General features: G+C 37.8%; 1 protein-coding gene across 3 annotated transcripts; it reads right to left on the bottom strand.

Annotated features, from left to right (window-relative positions):
• Window positions 1-1,506: 1,506 nt before the first annotated feature.
• On the bottom strand, window positions 1,507-16,261 carry LOC103471886 (uncharacterized). Of its 3 annotated transcripts, none has more exons than XM_008421153.3 (8): window positions 15,146-16,261; window positions 13,486-13,640; window positions 12,509-12,711; window positions 9,929-10,016; window positions 8,628-8,740; window positions 6,818-6,970; window positions 6,646-6,733; window positions 1,507-2,384 (listed from the first exon to the last, which is right to left on the bottom strand). In XM_008421153.3, exons 1-8 carry the CDS (start codon window positions 15,234-15,236, stop codon window positions 2,346-2,348), a joined length of 930 nt encoding a protein of 309 aa, XP_008419375.1. In that variant the 5' UTR covers window positions 15,237-16,261; the 3' UTR covers window positions 1,507-2,345. The 3 variants fall into 3 exon arrangements, with proteins under 3 accessions (XP_008419375.1, XP_081467945.1, XP_008419374.1); XM_081611819.1 differs by having other exon boundaries at window positions 6,688-6,733; window positions 13,486-13,643; window positions 15,146-16,260; XM_008421152.3 differs by having other exon boundaries at window positions 1,508-2,384; window positions 13,486-13,643; window positions 15,146-16,260.
• Window positions 16,262-16,665: the final 404 nt, after the last annotated feature.

Genomic DNA, 16,665 nt, shown 5'->3' with positions numbered 1-16,665 from the left:
GATAGAAAAAATAGAAAAGGTTATTTTGTGTCCAAGGTCAGAGGTCACTCCACTTTAACAAGTCTCTTCACCTTTTGTAATAAAGGCTGTTGCATATTTAAAAAATCTTACTCTGATTCTAAAATGTTCAAACACGTATAGCACCTTTACACAAGGACTGTAAGCAAAGAATCCCTTTTCAAATACTCTCCAAATCTCAGGTAAGACAATACAATTTAATAAAACTATTGTGTTTTTAGGCTTAACTTTAATCAGTCAACCCGATTTGCTCAGGAATAAATGAAATGTTTTAGTGAAATAAAATATTCCGACTAGATGTTACCTGTGTTCTCCCGTGGTATGCTAAACCTGGACCAGCTGGCAGCAGGCGAGGGGAGCTGCGTGTTAATACAGCGGGAGCAGACGTCACCGAAAACGTCGGACAGATGTTGCAATTAGGTGATGCACTGATGAACCGAGCAGAAATGTGAGATTTATACATCTACAAACATTGTTTAAATCATATTGTGTCACAGCTGCTAAGCAACATAACGCCGAGGTGGAGACTAGGCAGCTAGTTGAAGGCTACAGCTTCTCTGCAATGCTCTCTGCCTTCGCAGGACCCCTCTTCCGTAGACCGGGTCTTTTCTCAAGCCCATGAAAGAATAAGCTTGAAAGGATGCAGACCCTGAATTCGGACACAAAGCTCTAGTGGTCTGGAACACTTTTTATTTTTTTGCATCTCTTTTTTGTTTGCGTCTTTGTTTGCTGCTCGTTTGCACCTGTCGACCACCGAAGTATTTTAACGATTCTGTATTTTAGTTCTGCTGGGGTCCCTATGGTTATGTGTATTTGTTATAAGTTGCATTGTGATCACTGTTATGTGTAAAGTGTTATGGGGTTCCCCTGTCTGACTCTGCTGTCTTCCACGCACATGTGATGGACCTGTCATGTGGGCGAAGGGATCAGGGGAGCGGGAGGACCCGGACCGATGCTGATCTGACAGAAGAGCGGAGAGTTAAGTGTGTGTTAGCAGTGAAGCTATTCAGTTGAGTGTAACGATTTGTTAGAGGCGCAGCTGCAGCCTAAGGAATAGCAGCTTGCTCTTATTTCTAATAAATCCTGTTGGCGGCACTACATCTGCGGTGTGTTGGCGTCATTACAGTATTTAACACTTTAAAAGATCATTACAGTAATGAAAAGATACATGTCCAGTAAAATACTGGTATCTACAGACGCCAGCCTTTTTTTTTTTTTTTTTTTTTTTTTTTTACCGTTTTTCTGAACGATTAAAAAAAAAAAAAAAACTGGCGTCTGTAGGTACCAGCATTTTTTTTATCGTTCTTTCAGAAAAACGGTAGATTACCGTTCTTCTGAAAGAACGGTAAACTACTGGCAGCTATAGACGCCAGTATTTTACCGTTCTTTAAAAAAAACGGTAAACTATTGGCAGCTACAGACGCCAGAAGTTTACCGTTCTTTCACAGTATCCGTACCGTACTTGCATTGACGGTAATCTGCTGTCAGGATTAATTACTGTACAGCTACTGTGCATTTACAGTAAACTTCTGGCGTCTATGGCTGCCAGTATGTTACTGTACATTTACAAGATTATTTCTTAGAGTGTAGACAATTATGTATTCACCTTTCTCAAATGAAAAGTAGATATTTGTTTAATTTGAGCTCCACTGATCTTAAATTTGTCAACCTCAGACAATGTTTTAGTTCATATTTATGCAGAAATGTCAAATCGACCAACATTGAAGGACTACTACACATGTGAAGGACTTGATGGCTTTCGCCATGATGAATCAGAAATATTGTTTTTCTCTTGCGCAGTTTTATTGTTCCTTTTTAGCAACATGTGTGCATCAGATGGTTCACACATGAGCCGCTGCTGATCCAAACCAAATTACTTTACAGATTTTCTGATAATTGCTCACAAGAGAAAGCCGAGTGACAAGGAAACAGAAAACCCAGTGATGGTGCTTTGGTGCGGTAAAAAAAAGCGTGTTTGTTTGTGTCCTCTGTGCGCCAGCTGAGGATTTACGAGCCAAACAACAAAAGAGAACATTCTCAGGTGCTCCTATTAGCAGTGTTGATTACGAGGTTTTGAAAAATGGACAATTACTGGAAAAATGTGACCAGACAAATTTAAGCACATGTGATGCACATATGGGACAGCAGTAAGAAAAGAAGGAGGGGACTGGAGCTTAATGAATGGGTTTTAGTGAACAATACTGGAAGGAGAACAATGCAGGTTTGGTTTCTTTAAAACAAAGACTGGAAGGCAATCCACAAACATCCAGTAGTAGTTAAAACCTCTGAGTTGAGGAAGGCGGGAGAAGATGGGATGGCTTTAGTCCTCAAGGAGGTTCCTGGTATCTGCTGATAGGATTCCCCGCCTACAGGCAGAAAAATAAACTCTGCGTTAGGATGAGAGCACAAGAGTTTCCTCCACAGATAAAAGTCATCCAGGAAAAATGTTTGGGCAAGATAAATCAAATAAAATGATGCATGTAGTGTCAGTGTTTAAACTGGATATTAAGGCTAATTTCATTTGTTTTAATTTGTGTTTAAAGTGATACCTCAGAAAGTCCACATGGATGTAGATAAATGGAAGTGAAAGTGGTGGACATGAATGTTTTGGCTCATATGGACTGGTGATGCAATAGACGTTCCCAATAAATAATAATTATTTAAGAAAACTGATTAATTATGGGTAATCCATTGAAAGTATCTCATAAAATTCACATTATACAACAACTTTCAAAATATTATACATTTTGTCACATAACTACAAACTACGACGTATTTTATGGGAATTTTATGAGACAGTCATTGTTACTCATAATTATGTAGGAGTAAAATGATGCATTGTTTTATTTTTCACCAATACACATCTGGACAGTGTGGCATGAAGTATAGTCTCCTGGTTCATTTGGCTGCAAACAGATGCACAATTATGCAATCAAAGCTTTGAAAAGCAGAAGTAGAGCCTCCTGCGCAACCAATACGAAGGCAGCAAGTAATTTCTTGAAGGTAAATCAACAAAAGGACTTCTCTTTTCCAGCAGCCATTGTACAGTGGATACTGCAGTAAATCAAGCTGACCAAATGTGCTGGAGCTCAGCTTTGGTTGCTATGCGATGGGCTGGGATTCGCTTGGATTGCTACGTAACGGGACTGGGCTCAGGTGAAGTTGTTGGGTAACGGGGCTGGGCTAAGGTGAAGTTGCTAGGTAACGGGGCAGTGATGTAACAATCCTAGACACCAGAAAACATGAACTTATTTGCAAAAAATGGTTGGATGGGTTTTTAAGTACTTGGGCTGTTTTTAGATGCAGTAAAATCCCAAATGGAAATGTAAAAATGTCCAAAATTTGAATTTTGCATAACAGGTTCCCTTTAAGGCTCTTCTAAAGGAGGAAGGGGTTTGCAAATTAACATGTGCTTTCAAAGAAGATGTCCCTACTGACCCCATAAAATATATATTTTAGGCTAAGTCTGAGGCTGTTCTTGGAAACGTGATTCAGTCTAATGACTGAGGTCTCATCCTAATCCTAAAAATGCATCCAAACAGTTCTGTTAATACTTAAAACAAATCTGTTTGCCTGACAATTTTCAGACACAGTTGAGCTCCATGCATGCCAGACCAGGACTTATTGTGACAGCAGACCTCAAAGATGGCATTGCACAATCTGGCACTGGTAACCAAAACCATCAGGGCTCGCATAACTGTCACAGTCGGAGTCAGCAAAATTCTTCAGCCTGGTTGGAGTTTTTAAAAATATTCACTTTCAGGAGCCAAAGAAGTGTGATTGCATGTGGAGGACATCTTATGGAAAAGCACCAGGGGGTAATTCAAACATGACCCCAACAAGTTCAGTTTAATATAAAGCAGCAAATGTCTGAAAGAGGCTTCTGTCATGTCCAGACAATGTGAATCTGCGGTTTCCATAAATCATGTCGGAGCTGGTAATGTGTTTTATCGAGGCTGTTTCCTCCGTGTTTCTGACAGTCGCTGCTCCTCTGGAGAAATTTCCGCCCTCGCTCTGCTCTGCAGGAATCGAAAAGGGGGAAAAACAGTCTGCATCATCTGCTCTCAATCAGAATAATTATCCCAAGAAATGCAATGCAGAGCCTGAGCGAGGTGAGGGGAATGAAGCACAGAGGCTCTTGGCGAGCGCCTCCTCCAGTCATTATTAGTCATTTCTTTGCTGCTTTGGAAGCGGACTGGGAGGAGGCCCAGCGCATCCAGCAGACAGACAGAGAAAAAGCACAATGAGACTCCGATGCTAAGAGAAGATCAGCCGTCTCTGGAAGCCATGAGCATTAGCCTTAAGTTCAGAATCACAGGGTTTCTCTCATCCAGGTAAAACACTGAACAGATCATACGACGAAGAATAAAGTCATGGTATTACGGGAATAAACCAATACGACGATAAAGTGATGATAATACCAGAATAAAGTTGATATAGTAAGAGAATAAGGAATAGTTTTACACTTTCATGAGAACAGTTGTATATTGAGAATAAAGTTGTAATATTACAAGAACAAAGCTATAAAAGTACTCAAACTTGTTTGAGAATAAATGTTACGAGTAAAGTCGTCAAGTTGCAACTTTATTTTGGTAATATTACTGTATTCTGGTAATATGTGTTTATTCTCTGAATATTATGACTTTATTGATATATTGACTTTATTCTATTATTACTTTATTCTCATATTACAACTTTTTCAGATTATTTTTTACTTTTTTTCATAATATTTTCAGAATATGGATTTTATTCTCATATTATTATGACTTTATTCCTCATATTATTTTCCATTTGTTTAATTTCCTTTTGGGATCATTAAAGTGTTTTTTTTTTTTATGACTTTATCCTCATATGATTTTTTTTTGCGTAATTTTATGACTTTTTCAGTAATACGCCGTCATAAGGAGGATATGAAGGCTTTTCCCAGAGTGGTCAGAAAACTCCTTTGAGCATTAAACCCTGCAGGAGGATGAAGTGCTGAGATCCTGTCAGGATTTGAGAAAACTTCCTGCAAGAGCTTCTTCGGCTATTTTTTCCGGCTTGATTGCAAAACAGCTTTTAAACTGAACCCTCAAATATTTTACATTGAACAATAGACAAATAAAAACCTGGAACAGTTATGTGACTCTGTTGCCCATTAAGTTTTCATTTTAAGAGCATTTTGGCAGAAACACAAGTCCACAAGGGACTGGAAATCACCAAGAGTGAAAAATTATGTTCTGAATTTCTGGTTCAACTGAAATTCAGAACATAAAAATAGTTAACCTGAAATTTTAACCAATCTGAAAGATCTGGCACGATTAGACTGGCCTGTTTTATAAGGACGAAAAGCTGCTGCACATTCTCCATAAAATACATATTGATAGTTGGAAATGATGTGGAAATGCATAAAGGTCATCTGAGTTCTGTTTGCTCAGATTTAGAATAATTAAAACATCTGTCAGAATGAACTCACTATTTGTGATGGTTTTAGCTGTGCGAGTTGAGTTTATTGATTTGATTTAAATCATCTTTTGAGAACTTGGTTAACACCAGATTATTCTAATTAGGTCCAGATACGACAAACTAGCGTCGGTCCAAAGTTAAATGAGGTCATAGGCGGATTTTTAAATTTTTTTTAATTGAATTCAAGAGGGCTGCACAGTGGCGCAGTTGGTAGAGCTGTTGCCCTGCAACCCAAGAAGGTTCTGGGTTTGATTCCCGGCCCCGGTCTTTCCGCATGGAGTTTGCATGTTCTCCCTGTGCATGCGTGGGTTTCCTCCGGGTACTCTGGTTTCCTCCCACAGTCCAAAAACATGACTGTCAGGTTAATTGGTTTGTCCAAATTGTCCCTAGGTGTGAGTGTGTGTGTGCATGGTTGTGTGTCCTGTGTGTCTCTGTGTTGCCCTGCGACAGACTGGCGACCTGTCCAGGGTGACCCCGCCTCTCGCCCGGAACGTTAGCTGGAGATGGGCACCAGCAACCCTCCCGACCCCACTGAGGGACAAGGGTGTAAGAAGATGGATGGATTGAATTCAATCATGACTGCAACTGTTAACCAAAAATTAAGGAGTCAAGTTGAAGCAACCGCAGAAAAAAGTCTAATACTCAATTTATTACTTGATTATTACTCAATTTGTTTACAGCTACAATATGCTTTAACTATTTTTATAAACTCAGAAAATGACTAAAATAAGTAAATTAGCTTCAACTTGTGTCTCTGTTAAGAACGCTTAAGCTATGAAGAAAACATGTCATTTGTGATTAAAAATAAACTAGTAAAATAAATATCACATTATGAATACTTCAGCTTTATTGTATTTGTTTCAGTGGTAAATATTAAATTATTCTGTTTTATCAGTGAACTTCACTGGCTGTAACAGGCTCAACACTGTCTGTATAAACTGTTGTGTCAACTATTTATTTCCTCCTCAAATTCTGCGTTTTTGAAGATGATTTTGGAATTTGATTGATTTCTAACTCTAAAAAAGCCATGAAACTGCAGCTGGGTTCTGTTTTGTGTCATTTAAGAAAAATAGTTTAGCTTGAAAAGAATAAAAATCTCTCCCAGAAAAATAACAGCACTTTAATCAAACAAGATCAGTTCCTGAAATAACATAAAGACGCACTGTGTGGTCTTCAGGTTACCCGAGTAATGAGCTCCTCATACAACATGTTTGAGTTTTCCACCTGGGAACCCAGATCTGTCACCGCGTCTGCATCCAATGATGTTACGCTGCAGACAAAAACAGGTTTTATATGCGGCTAAAGGGAAACAAATAACTGTATTTTTGTTAGTAGTGGATTCATATCCACCCACCTGCCAGGCCTCTCTGCTTCCTCTAGGGGGCGCAGGAGACTCTGTGTTGGACTGCCATCATGTGAGCTCTTCTTCTGTTGCCCAACCTTCTCCTCCAAAGTGCTGACCTGATGCAGCAGAGTTTGTCTCTCCTCCATCAGACAGTCTTTGAACCTGTGGAAAACAAAAACAAAAGAAAATCCAATCTTTGGTCGCTGACCAGATTAACTATTTTTACAATACCTTCCAGAAAGTTAAAGGTCTCTTTTCTCGAACGCATAAATAACTTTTTTCTTTCCATGTAGATTTGCTTTTGGTGAAACAAGCAGTGACGTGCGGTCAGGGGAGGTAGATGAATTTTCTATACATTGTTTTTATTATTGGTAGTTTCAACATTTGTATGGCCAAAATCACTGAAATTACACATTGGCTGTTGAAATACAAGAAGGCCAGGTTGAGGCAGTGCAGTGCTGTGCCTCACCTCTGGGGGCGCTGTATCACAAGTGAATGAAACAGGCATTTAGCGCATGTCCATTGCTGTCTGTCTTTATACCGCCAATGTACTTGTTTAATTACACATTTTCTACATATGTTGACGTTACACAGTCTGTTTGATATGTTTAATAAATGTGCAGTGATATGCGCGGCTGAGGCAAAAAGTACCATGCCTCCCTGATAGGGGGCAGTGTTGAGCCCCATACGTGCAACAAGTGTTCTATGCATTGAAAAGAATGAAAACAATCGGGGATACATACGCAGGAAAACCGTTCTGGACCACTGTCTTTGGCTGCCAGATTTTTGAAAATTAAAGGAAAATGAGAAACAACAGAATGACAGAGATATTTGTAGAGAAGGATGGGTGCATTGACATCATATGAAATAAAGGTAAGATCACACACGGTTTTCAATTTTAATCAGAAAAGAGATAAATCTGCCAAAGGAAACATTCAAATAAATTTAAAAAATGTGACCTTATTAAATATTCTTTTATATTTTCTTGCCATTATAATTAGTGCCACCAGTCGTGCACAGCTCTGGAAAAAAAGTCACAAATTATACCTGTCACTTAAAGGAGTACCAGTAAAGTTTGAGATCATAAGTCATTCAAAATTCTACAAAATTCTAGAAAAATGTTCTGTAAGTTCTGCAAAGTTCTAAGTACCAGGAAAATAGTCTGTAAGTTCCAGGAAAGTTTTGAAAGGCAACTTTATAAGTTGGTGAAGAACTCTACAAGGTTCTGTTCGGTCCCATGAAAGCAGCAGTCTTGTTTTTCTGTAATTTGCAATAAACCAAAGATTGCACCATGTGGAATCACAGAAATTTATGTAAGCTCTTAAAATGCTATAAAAAATGTTTGACAAATTACATGGAAAGGTTTACCTTTACTTCACATATTCCAGTTTTTTAACTGCGCCTTTAAAAGCCCATGAACTCGACTTTGTTTCCCTCCAGCTCCTTCATTGTTGTGGTTTACTCTCTCCACTGTCATTAAATTTGTTTACAGGCAGCAGGTTTCTGCTTTTATTAGCCAGGAGAGCGCTGCCCAACTCCCAACTCAGAGGAATGGATTTATTTTCAGAGGTTTGGGGATGTTAAGAAGGAACACGGTGAAATTAATAATAATCTGAAGGAAATAGAAGGATTTAGTCAGTAATGTTTCTCTAAATCTGCACATTGTTAGCATGTGTTTTTGCAGCATAATGTGTTGTCAAGACCTTTAGTTTTTAAACAAACTGAAACAACAGGTTTTTTTACTCTGGATGTGAACTGATGTTGGAGATAATCATGTTTTTGGCAGCAATCTTACATAAAATAATGTAAACAATCCCACCTTTTGACACAACGCATCCAGTACTTCTGTTGCTGACAGAGCCACTCGAACTGCTCTGCCGTCTCCTGCAACTTACTCAGGCTCCCTTTATTCTCCTGCTGCAGTTCCTTCACCTTTAAACAACATTTTAAATAAATAAATGCGATCATTTTTATTTCCCCCTGATACCAGGATGTGATCAAAACAATAAACTCAGGAAGCAGTGATTATTGCAAACTGCAAATATAGATTAGAATAAGGACTTGTCATGCAGAAAGATGAGTTAGAGCGTCGGAGTCTGACTTAATCTTCAATTCCCAGGGCCTTTGCAATATTTCCCTGGCTTGATCCCCTGCTAATAAATGATCTCATTAAGTTTTCACTGACTCTGCGGTCTGCTCCGCTGTTCTCCTGGCCATCTGCGGATGTCTCAAAGGAAAGTTAATTACATAACCGGATTGTTTGCTGCTTGATGGACTGGTTGAAGCCGAGGCCGACATGGGGGCCGGTCTTTGAAGCTCACAGTGAATAATAAAAGCCATAAATCTACATGGTCCACAAATATACAGATGCACTAAAGCAAACCCAACACCGGTAAAGTCTCGGAAGTTGACATTTAAAAAAAAAATGTCTGTGGTACAAATTTGAGCCCTGAGCATACAGGTTTCATTATAATTATTTCCTCCATAAAACAGTCTAAACTAACTGTAAAATTGTAAAAGTTCTGCTAATTGCTGATTGTTTCATGTTGAACAACGTGCCCCCATTCTGACATCTGGTGGACAAGATTGGCATTGCAATTCCAACACTGAAGATTTTTTTCACAAAAAGTGGCTGTTTATAAAATGAACTACTGAAACGCAATGCTCTGCAAAAATACAAAATCTGTTTAGTTTAGTGTTTAGTTTGTAGTGAGAATATCAGTGCACTTGAAGACAAAACTAACTTTTAAGATGCATCAGGTGGTTTAAGTGAATAATTCCTTAGTATTAATTTTAAAAAGTATTTGTTCCATTGACAGATTATTTCACTTATAACATGAGGAGAATCTTTTTGTAAGTGAAATTTTTGCCAGTGAGCCTAGTTCAATTTTAAGAAATTATTAACTTTGTCACTTGTAAGCTAGTTTAGTCCTGTTTCACGTGTACTTAAATATCTGCACTAGAAATTAGATTAAAAATACTTGGTAGGATTTCATGTTTTGCAGTGTATAAAGACTCCAAGTCTTCCTCTCAGAATCATTTCTTCAGATTTTGCTTCCAAAGACATTTTGGGGGAAAACCTCACTGTTGTTTAGAAAGATTGTACAGAAAGGATCTCACCTCCTCCAGATGAGTTTTGCGGAGGTCCGTCAGCTCTTCTGTCAGACCGTCGTTGGTTTCCTGCAGCTCCTTCAGCTGCACCAGCTTACTGCTCATAGCAGCCACAAAACACAGATACATTTGTTTTTCAGATATGGTACCCAAGCTTCTTGTTTTCAGTTCAATACGATGAAAAAATGTATTAAATTTAACATGCACAATGCTAATGTTCAATTGCTAGGAGCTAGCAGAATTTGATGAAACATAAAAACAGAATTAAGTGAACTTTAGTTTATTAACAGTTGCAGGTTTTTATTACTATTTTTATTTAAAGTACATGACAATAAATAAGGAAGGTAACAACAGAGTGTGTAAGAAGGTACAAAATGCTTTTCTTAGGGCTGGACAATATGGCGGCAAAAGGTATTATAATAAAATTGTTTCATATCAGTCGACGTTGACAATTATTTATTAGTTTTTTTGTTTTAAATATCTGAAATACTGTGGATCTGGTGGCGTAACCTCTTCTGATTTATCCAGAGTTTCCACTCCACGCCGTTGTTTTTGTTTTTTTAAGCAGGTATGAGGCGCAATGGTGAAGCCTTAAACTGCTACATGTTAGTCAACAGGTTGTTGCTAGGTAACCAAGGAGTGAGTGAGTTGCTAGGTAACCAGGGTGCATTAGTTGATTCCACCAACCTTAGTTAGTGAAAGGTTGAGCAGCTAAAGCCTGTCCTCTGCCTACATCTCCCAGAATGCTGTGCGGTTCTGAATCAGTGTTCATTGAAATCATTGAATATTGTATGAAATGTATTACTTTTTGATATCGATCACATATCTACGGTGATTTATGAAGTTATTGATTTATTTTCCAACCCAGTTTTTCTGAAAGATTTTTAATAACTTGCAGTCTGGTTCTACTTGAATACGGATGCCCCAACCAAATGAGAAAAAAGAACAAAACCACTGTAATCAGAGAGCAGTTCTTCAACTTTAAGTCAGGTACTGTTGAACATTTGCATCAAAACATGTGGTCTCTCAATTCCTGTTGGATATCGTTACCGATCATATGAAAGGTATTTGACAGCCAGGGATGAGCAGTTTGTTCTCAGAATAAAGAGTAAATGCTGAAAAGCTGCTGAATAAACTCTTACAGGAGCAGCATTAGAGTCCAACATGGCGAAGCAAAGAAGGCGTAAGCGAATGTTGAACTAAAGCCTCAACATCTTAACATCAATCAAGGTTTTTAATTAATGTTTTGTTGTGTTTTTAATCAGATTACTTCTGCATGAAATTCTTGACCAGAACTTCCTGGCAGGAGAGATGCTGCACCTCAACATTTCTGGTTAAATAAAATTTAAAAAGGCAAGAAAGAAAAGTTAGAAACTGCAAAGTGTTGCAAACACATTACTGACGGTGTCTGAGTGCCCATGGCAATAACGCGCTCCAGCTAGGCATTTAAGAATCAATACATCATTAAAACCAAAATCTAAACATTAAACCTTTTGCAGATGATAGTGTCGCTTTCATCTGTTTTCCCAAAAATATCCTGCTAGAAAAAATGTGACATAAATCAAACTGCAGGATTTAATTAGACAAAGCAAATGACAGCTATTTTTTCTGACAATTTTACATTTTATAGTTTGCTTTAATTCATTTGAAAATTAAAGAGTGTTTTAAAGCCCGTAGTTTTTAGGGTAGTTGATTTACAGCCTGATTCAGTTTCAGTTTTCACTAAATGGATGTGCTCTTCTCCAGCTGTTTGAACTTGTTTAGTTCAAACAGCTGGAGAGACACAAAGGAATGTTCTGGAATCAGGCTGTAAAAATTCAATATTTGGATGAACAGTAATGACATGATGAAATACTGGAGAATATATTAAAGTGAGCCAAATTTACTTTTATAAAAACAAAATAGCAGCTTTATCTTCTCTTAGCTCTCTTGTAATAAACTCTGGTGTAAAAGTGATTATAGATCAGATTAAAGGTGATTAAGGGTGTTTTCATCATCCCTGTTAGTCCAGGTTCAACTGGGGACGTTTGTTACATTTCCAGCTGCTGTGGTTCACTTTCACACTGCACTGTCAAACCAACCAAACCCTTTGAAAAACCTGTTCATCTCCTCGCCTGTGGTGGCGCTGCACCACCAACCTCTGAAGGAAACAACACAAAAACTTCAGAAGAAGACATGTGATCAAAAATGCAGTAGCGTCAGATTTGAGAGATTGTAGGATTTCTCTTTTGTCTTTGGCAGAAGAACACGAGTCATTACTCTCGGTTTGGTTGTATTTACCCAGAATGCCCTGCGCTGTGGTCCACTTCCTGGTTTTGTACAGGTCTCCGGCCTGCTTGGTGTTCACATGCATTTAAAGTGCACCAGATTTCACTTCAACTGAACATAGACTTTGGTTTCTAGGTGGACTAGCGTTCGCTTTTTGGGTAAACATCAGAGTTTGGTTGTGCATTGACACCGCACCAAACAAACTGGTATTTCTAGACAAACGAACCAGAGTTCAGTTAAAACAGACTAAACAAGGCAGGTGTGAACGCACCCTAAGCTTTTTCCAAATTTCAGAGGCAAAAGGAGCTGAAGTGCTTGTACCTGCGCAGCTCTGCATGCAGTCTGTCCGTCAGCGCTGCTCGGCGCTGGGCCTCAGCGTGCAGCTCCTCCACCAGGCCCTCCAGCTGCACCTCGGAGCTTTGCAGACACACCAACTCTGAGTTGACCTGCTGCAGCAGCTCCACATCCCGACGACTCTCCTCTGCCAGCAGGACCATCCGTTGCTGCAGGACGTCCATCAGGTTCTGCAGCGTATAAGTGAACGGGACAAGCCTCAACCTGATGTAGAGTTTGTTTAGAACCTCAGAGTCACTTTTCAAGGTGTAAGATTTAAAAAGCTCTTATTTTCTGCATGACTTCTTGACAAGAATTTTTCTGTGTATTAAGTGCAAACTTTGATGCTTGGTAGAATGCTACGGATATTTGAAATAACGAGACCAACATTTTAAGATTTTACTGCATTAACATCCTAATCTACTGTGAAAAGATGAAGTAGAAATTTAATAAAATTCAAAGAACATTTTATGCTTAAACAGTGAGCAAATTTCTTTAAAAGGAACTTTTAATTAACTTTAATTTCATTGAAAAAAGCAGATTTCTTCAGTTTCATCTTTTTTGTCATACTAATATGTTTTAGATCATAAGATTAACTTATGAATATTAGACACAAATAACCTAATTAAACTCAAAATGCAGTTTTCAGGTGATCTGTTCACGTATTCAAGAAAAAGCAGCAACCTAGTTCTGTCATTTTTTAGCAGGGATGCCAACAAGTGTGGAGAGAACTAAATATCACTACAACTACATGTAGAGTGGATTAATATTTTCTTCAATGAATAAGTTTTTCTTAAAGTTCATATAGACTTTTATTGTAACTTCATCACAAGTTTGAGCTTCGATAAGAGCAAAGACGCCCCAAACAAACCTAAGAAACGTGGTAATATTTAGTGTGAAGGTTTAAAATGAATGCTGCATCATCTGATAATGATTTTCCATCAGGGAGAACTTCATGAATCCACCTGCTGCTGACGGATCCTGCAGATGAGCTGGTCCTGGTTCACCCTGAGCTCCAGGTTCAGCTGCTCCTGCTGCAGGAGACGAGAGGCCACAGCGTCCAGTTCGTTCTGCAACTTCCTCTCCTTTTCTCTGGACACTAGAAATTCTCTTTCCAGCACTGCTGCAGCGAAAGAACGACAACACACAGTCAGTTTAACACACCGAACGATGGTGCAAGTAAGCAGCTTTTTTGTTCTTAGAAAGTAACGCAAGGCAAGTTCGTCGCTTTTCAACGCATTTTACAAAGACTCTGACATTTCGTGATGAAATGTGAGGTGTAGACGTAAATGTGGAAAAATAAAATCCTTCATTTTATTTTTCGTGTTGAAGAATAAGCAAGGCATGTTCTTCAACACGCCTTGCTTATTGAAGAACAGGGATTGCCTGAAAAGTTAGCAACTTGTCTGGCCTTCTATAGACCCATAACTTTTTAACAATTTGCATTCAATTGAATTTGCCAGCATGATTTTTCACCCTCTTTTGATCAGATCCACTTAAACGCTAAATGGATTCATTTTAGCTAACAGCTATGCTGCATCACTGTGTTTCTGACGGTGAGAAACGATTTCAAAAGGCAAATTAATGGGTAAATTAAATCATATTGGAATGTAACTTAATTTGAATCTTTCTGTATGACAGCATTGAATTAATTATATATTTCTGAATTTAAATGCCGTTTCTTGTGAAGTGCGTTGAGAGGACATTTGTTGTGAATTGGCGCTAAATGAATGAACTAAATCAAACTGAATCTGACACACAAGTAACTTATTAATTGCTTTCCCAACGTTCAGAATGAAATAAAATGTTTTGGCAAATATTAAGATTTAAGAGGGAATTAAAATATGGAGTGATTGAAAGCTATAAAGGAGCTAGAATATTTAAAATATGATTGATGGCAATTAAACTACTTCTGTGTTTTGCTTGGATTTAATTGTTGATTCTCTGTAGTTTGTTAATATTTGCTTTACTAAAGCTATAAAAAAGTGGAAATGTTTTATTTTTGTAAGCCATTTGTAAGATGAATAACTCACACAGCTCACATATGTCTAAATGTTTAGAAAATAAGGAGGTGCATTGCAAAATCACAAATTATCAGATATTTTTGTCCAGTTTAGAGTAAATATTGTAGAACAGTTGAAATAAGACAGAAAAAAAACTTACAGGTAAACATTTCTAACATTCCTAGAAAATGTTATTCATTAAAAGCTGTTTTGTAATTTGTTTTAAATTTGTTAATTTGTGTAATCAGGTTGTTGTGTGTTGCAGATTTCTGAAAATAAGATCTGGATCTCAGTGGGGGTTTACCTGGTTAAATAAAGAAAAGGAAAAAGTAGCTTTTCAGCTATATCTGTTTTAAGTAAACAATCTCTTAATGCTGGTGAAAAAGTACAGATTGTCTCGCAAGTGCTTTTCCACCAATATCATGGAATTATTGATTTAAAACAAGCTCTTATAGCCGGAAAGTTACTTGTAAGTTTATTTGTTTTATTGCAAGTGTACTGAAATATTTGCACTAGAAACTCAACCAAAAATACTTGGTAAGATTTAGTATTTTTCCAGTCTACACTTTACATCCAGTAACCTGGCAGTTTTCATCTGAAAGTCTCGACCTGCGTGACTTACCCTTGTCATGAGCCAGGCGGGTGCATTTGGCGGTCAGGTACTGGATCTGACTGTAGTCCTCGTCCCTCTGGGCTCTGAAAAACCTCTTCATTGCTTGTCTGTCCGTTCCCGACTGCTCCAGATCTAAAAGTCTCCCATCCTGATCCTTTCGGGTTGCGAGGCGTGGGTGTGCCGCGTGGTCAGGAAGGACACGGTGTGCACATTTCCAGCAATGTTCAACTCCTCACAGGTCTTAAAGGAAGCTCATACCTGCAGTGGGTGGGTTGCTGCAAACACTGTGTTTGTCTCCGTTAATGCTTGTGTCATAAGAAAGCCATAATGTCACTTGTTTCAGTCCTGCAATTAGACGTTATTTGATGCTACATGCAAATCTATGGAGAAACTGTTGCTACAGGCAGAGAAAGGGCTGAAAGAGTCGGGCAAGTTGAGTCTAGCAGCAGGTTTGAAAGCTGCAGCCTCAGGTCAGAGCTTCATGATATGGGATTGAACAAAAAAAACACTAAACCTACACTGAAAACAAGTTTCAAAATGCATTATTGTTGTGTAACATTGTAGAAAGACTTGAGGTTAGGTTATCTTTTCACCATTTTAGCAGCAGATGTTTTGCTACAATTCAAGCCCTGATGTAAATATTTCATACCTTGCTGCCACTAAAATATGTCTCTGTTACGTGAATCCGTTATCTGCAGTCGGGAGAACATTTCTAGGAATGGTTTAACCTTCTGGCGCTTATTCACTTCAACACCTGGTCGTTAAAGTGAGAAAATGTAAAGATTTTTCTGAGAAAACACAGAAAATTCTGATCAGTCCATTAAAAAATAAGCTCAAAATGTGAGAAATGTTTCATTTTTCTATACTTTTTTTGTAGTCTGTGGACAAAAAAATTAATTTTTACTTGAGATTAATGGTTATTTGAGGGTATTATGGATCGCAGGCAGACTGAATACTGAATCGCATAGCAAAGTATTTTTCTCAGTAATTAAGAGAAACTCATAAATCGCAAAGAATAATTGCACCCTATTTTCATTTTGATGATTTATATGGCTTAAAGATAAGAAAACATAACATTTAAATTCCCTGAAAAAATTAATGTAATATAAAAACAATAAATAAAACCTGTCGTAAAGTAATAACTGCATGCATAATTATTTAAAGGTGTATTATTTTTTTTATAAAACACATAATTACATGGGAAAAAATCTTGATACAATAAAAATATGAATAAATACTGAAATAATGCATGATTTTAACATATGAAGATCACGTGTTCAACAGGTTAAGGACAGTTTTATTACAACATTTTAATGTAAAATCTATAAATATTTATTAGATAACTTACTGATTTCCTGGAATGTGATGCTTTTGGTCCCTACATTTCTTAATCTTCTTTTATGGAGTTCACAGACTTTGCAATATATGTATCTATATTTATTGATAAAGCTACATAACTGAATCTCTTCATTTAGGCTGTAGCAGAAAACATTGTGAAACTACATCTACCAGCACAAAAAGTTCATTAT

The sequence above is a fragment of the Poecilia reticulata genome, chromosome 10 (assembly GCF_904066995.2).
Source record: "Poecilia reticulata chromosome 10, P_reticulata-male-v2, whole genome shotgun sequence".
Classification (NCBI taxonomy): domain Eukaryota; kingdom Metazoa; phylum Chordata; class Actinopteri; order Cyprinodontiformes; family Poeciliidae; genus Poecilia; species Poecilia reticulata.
This window is presented reverse-complemented; position numbering and strand designations above follow the sequence as displayed.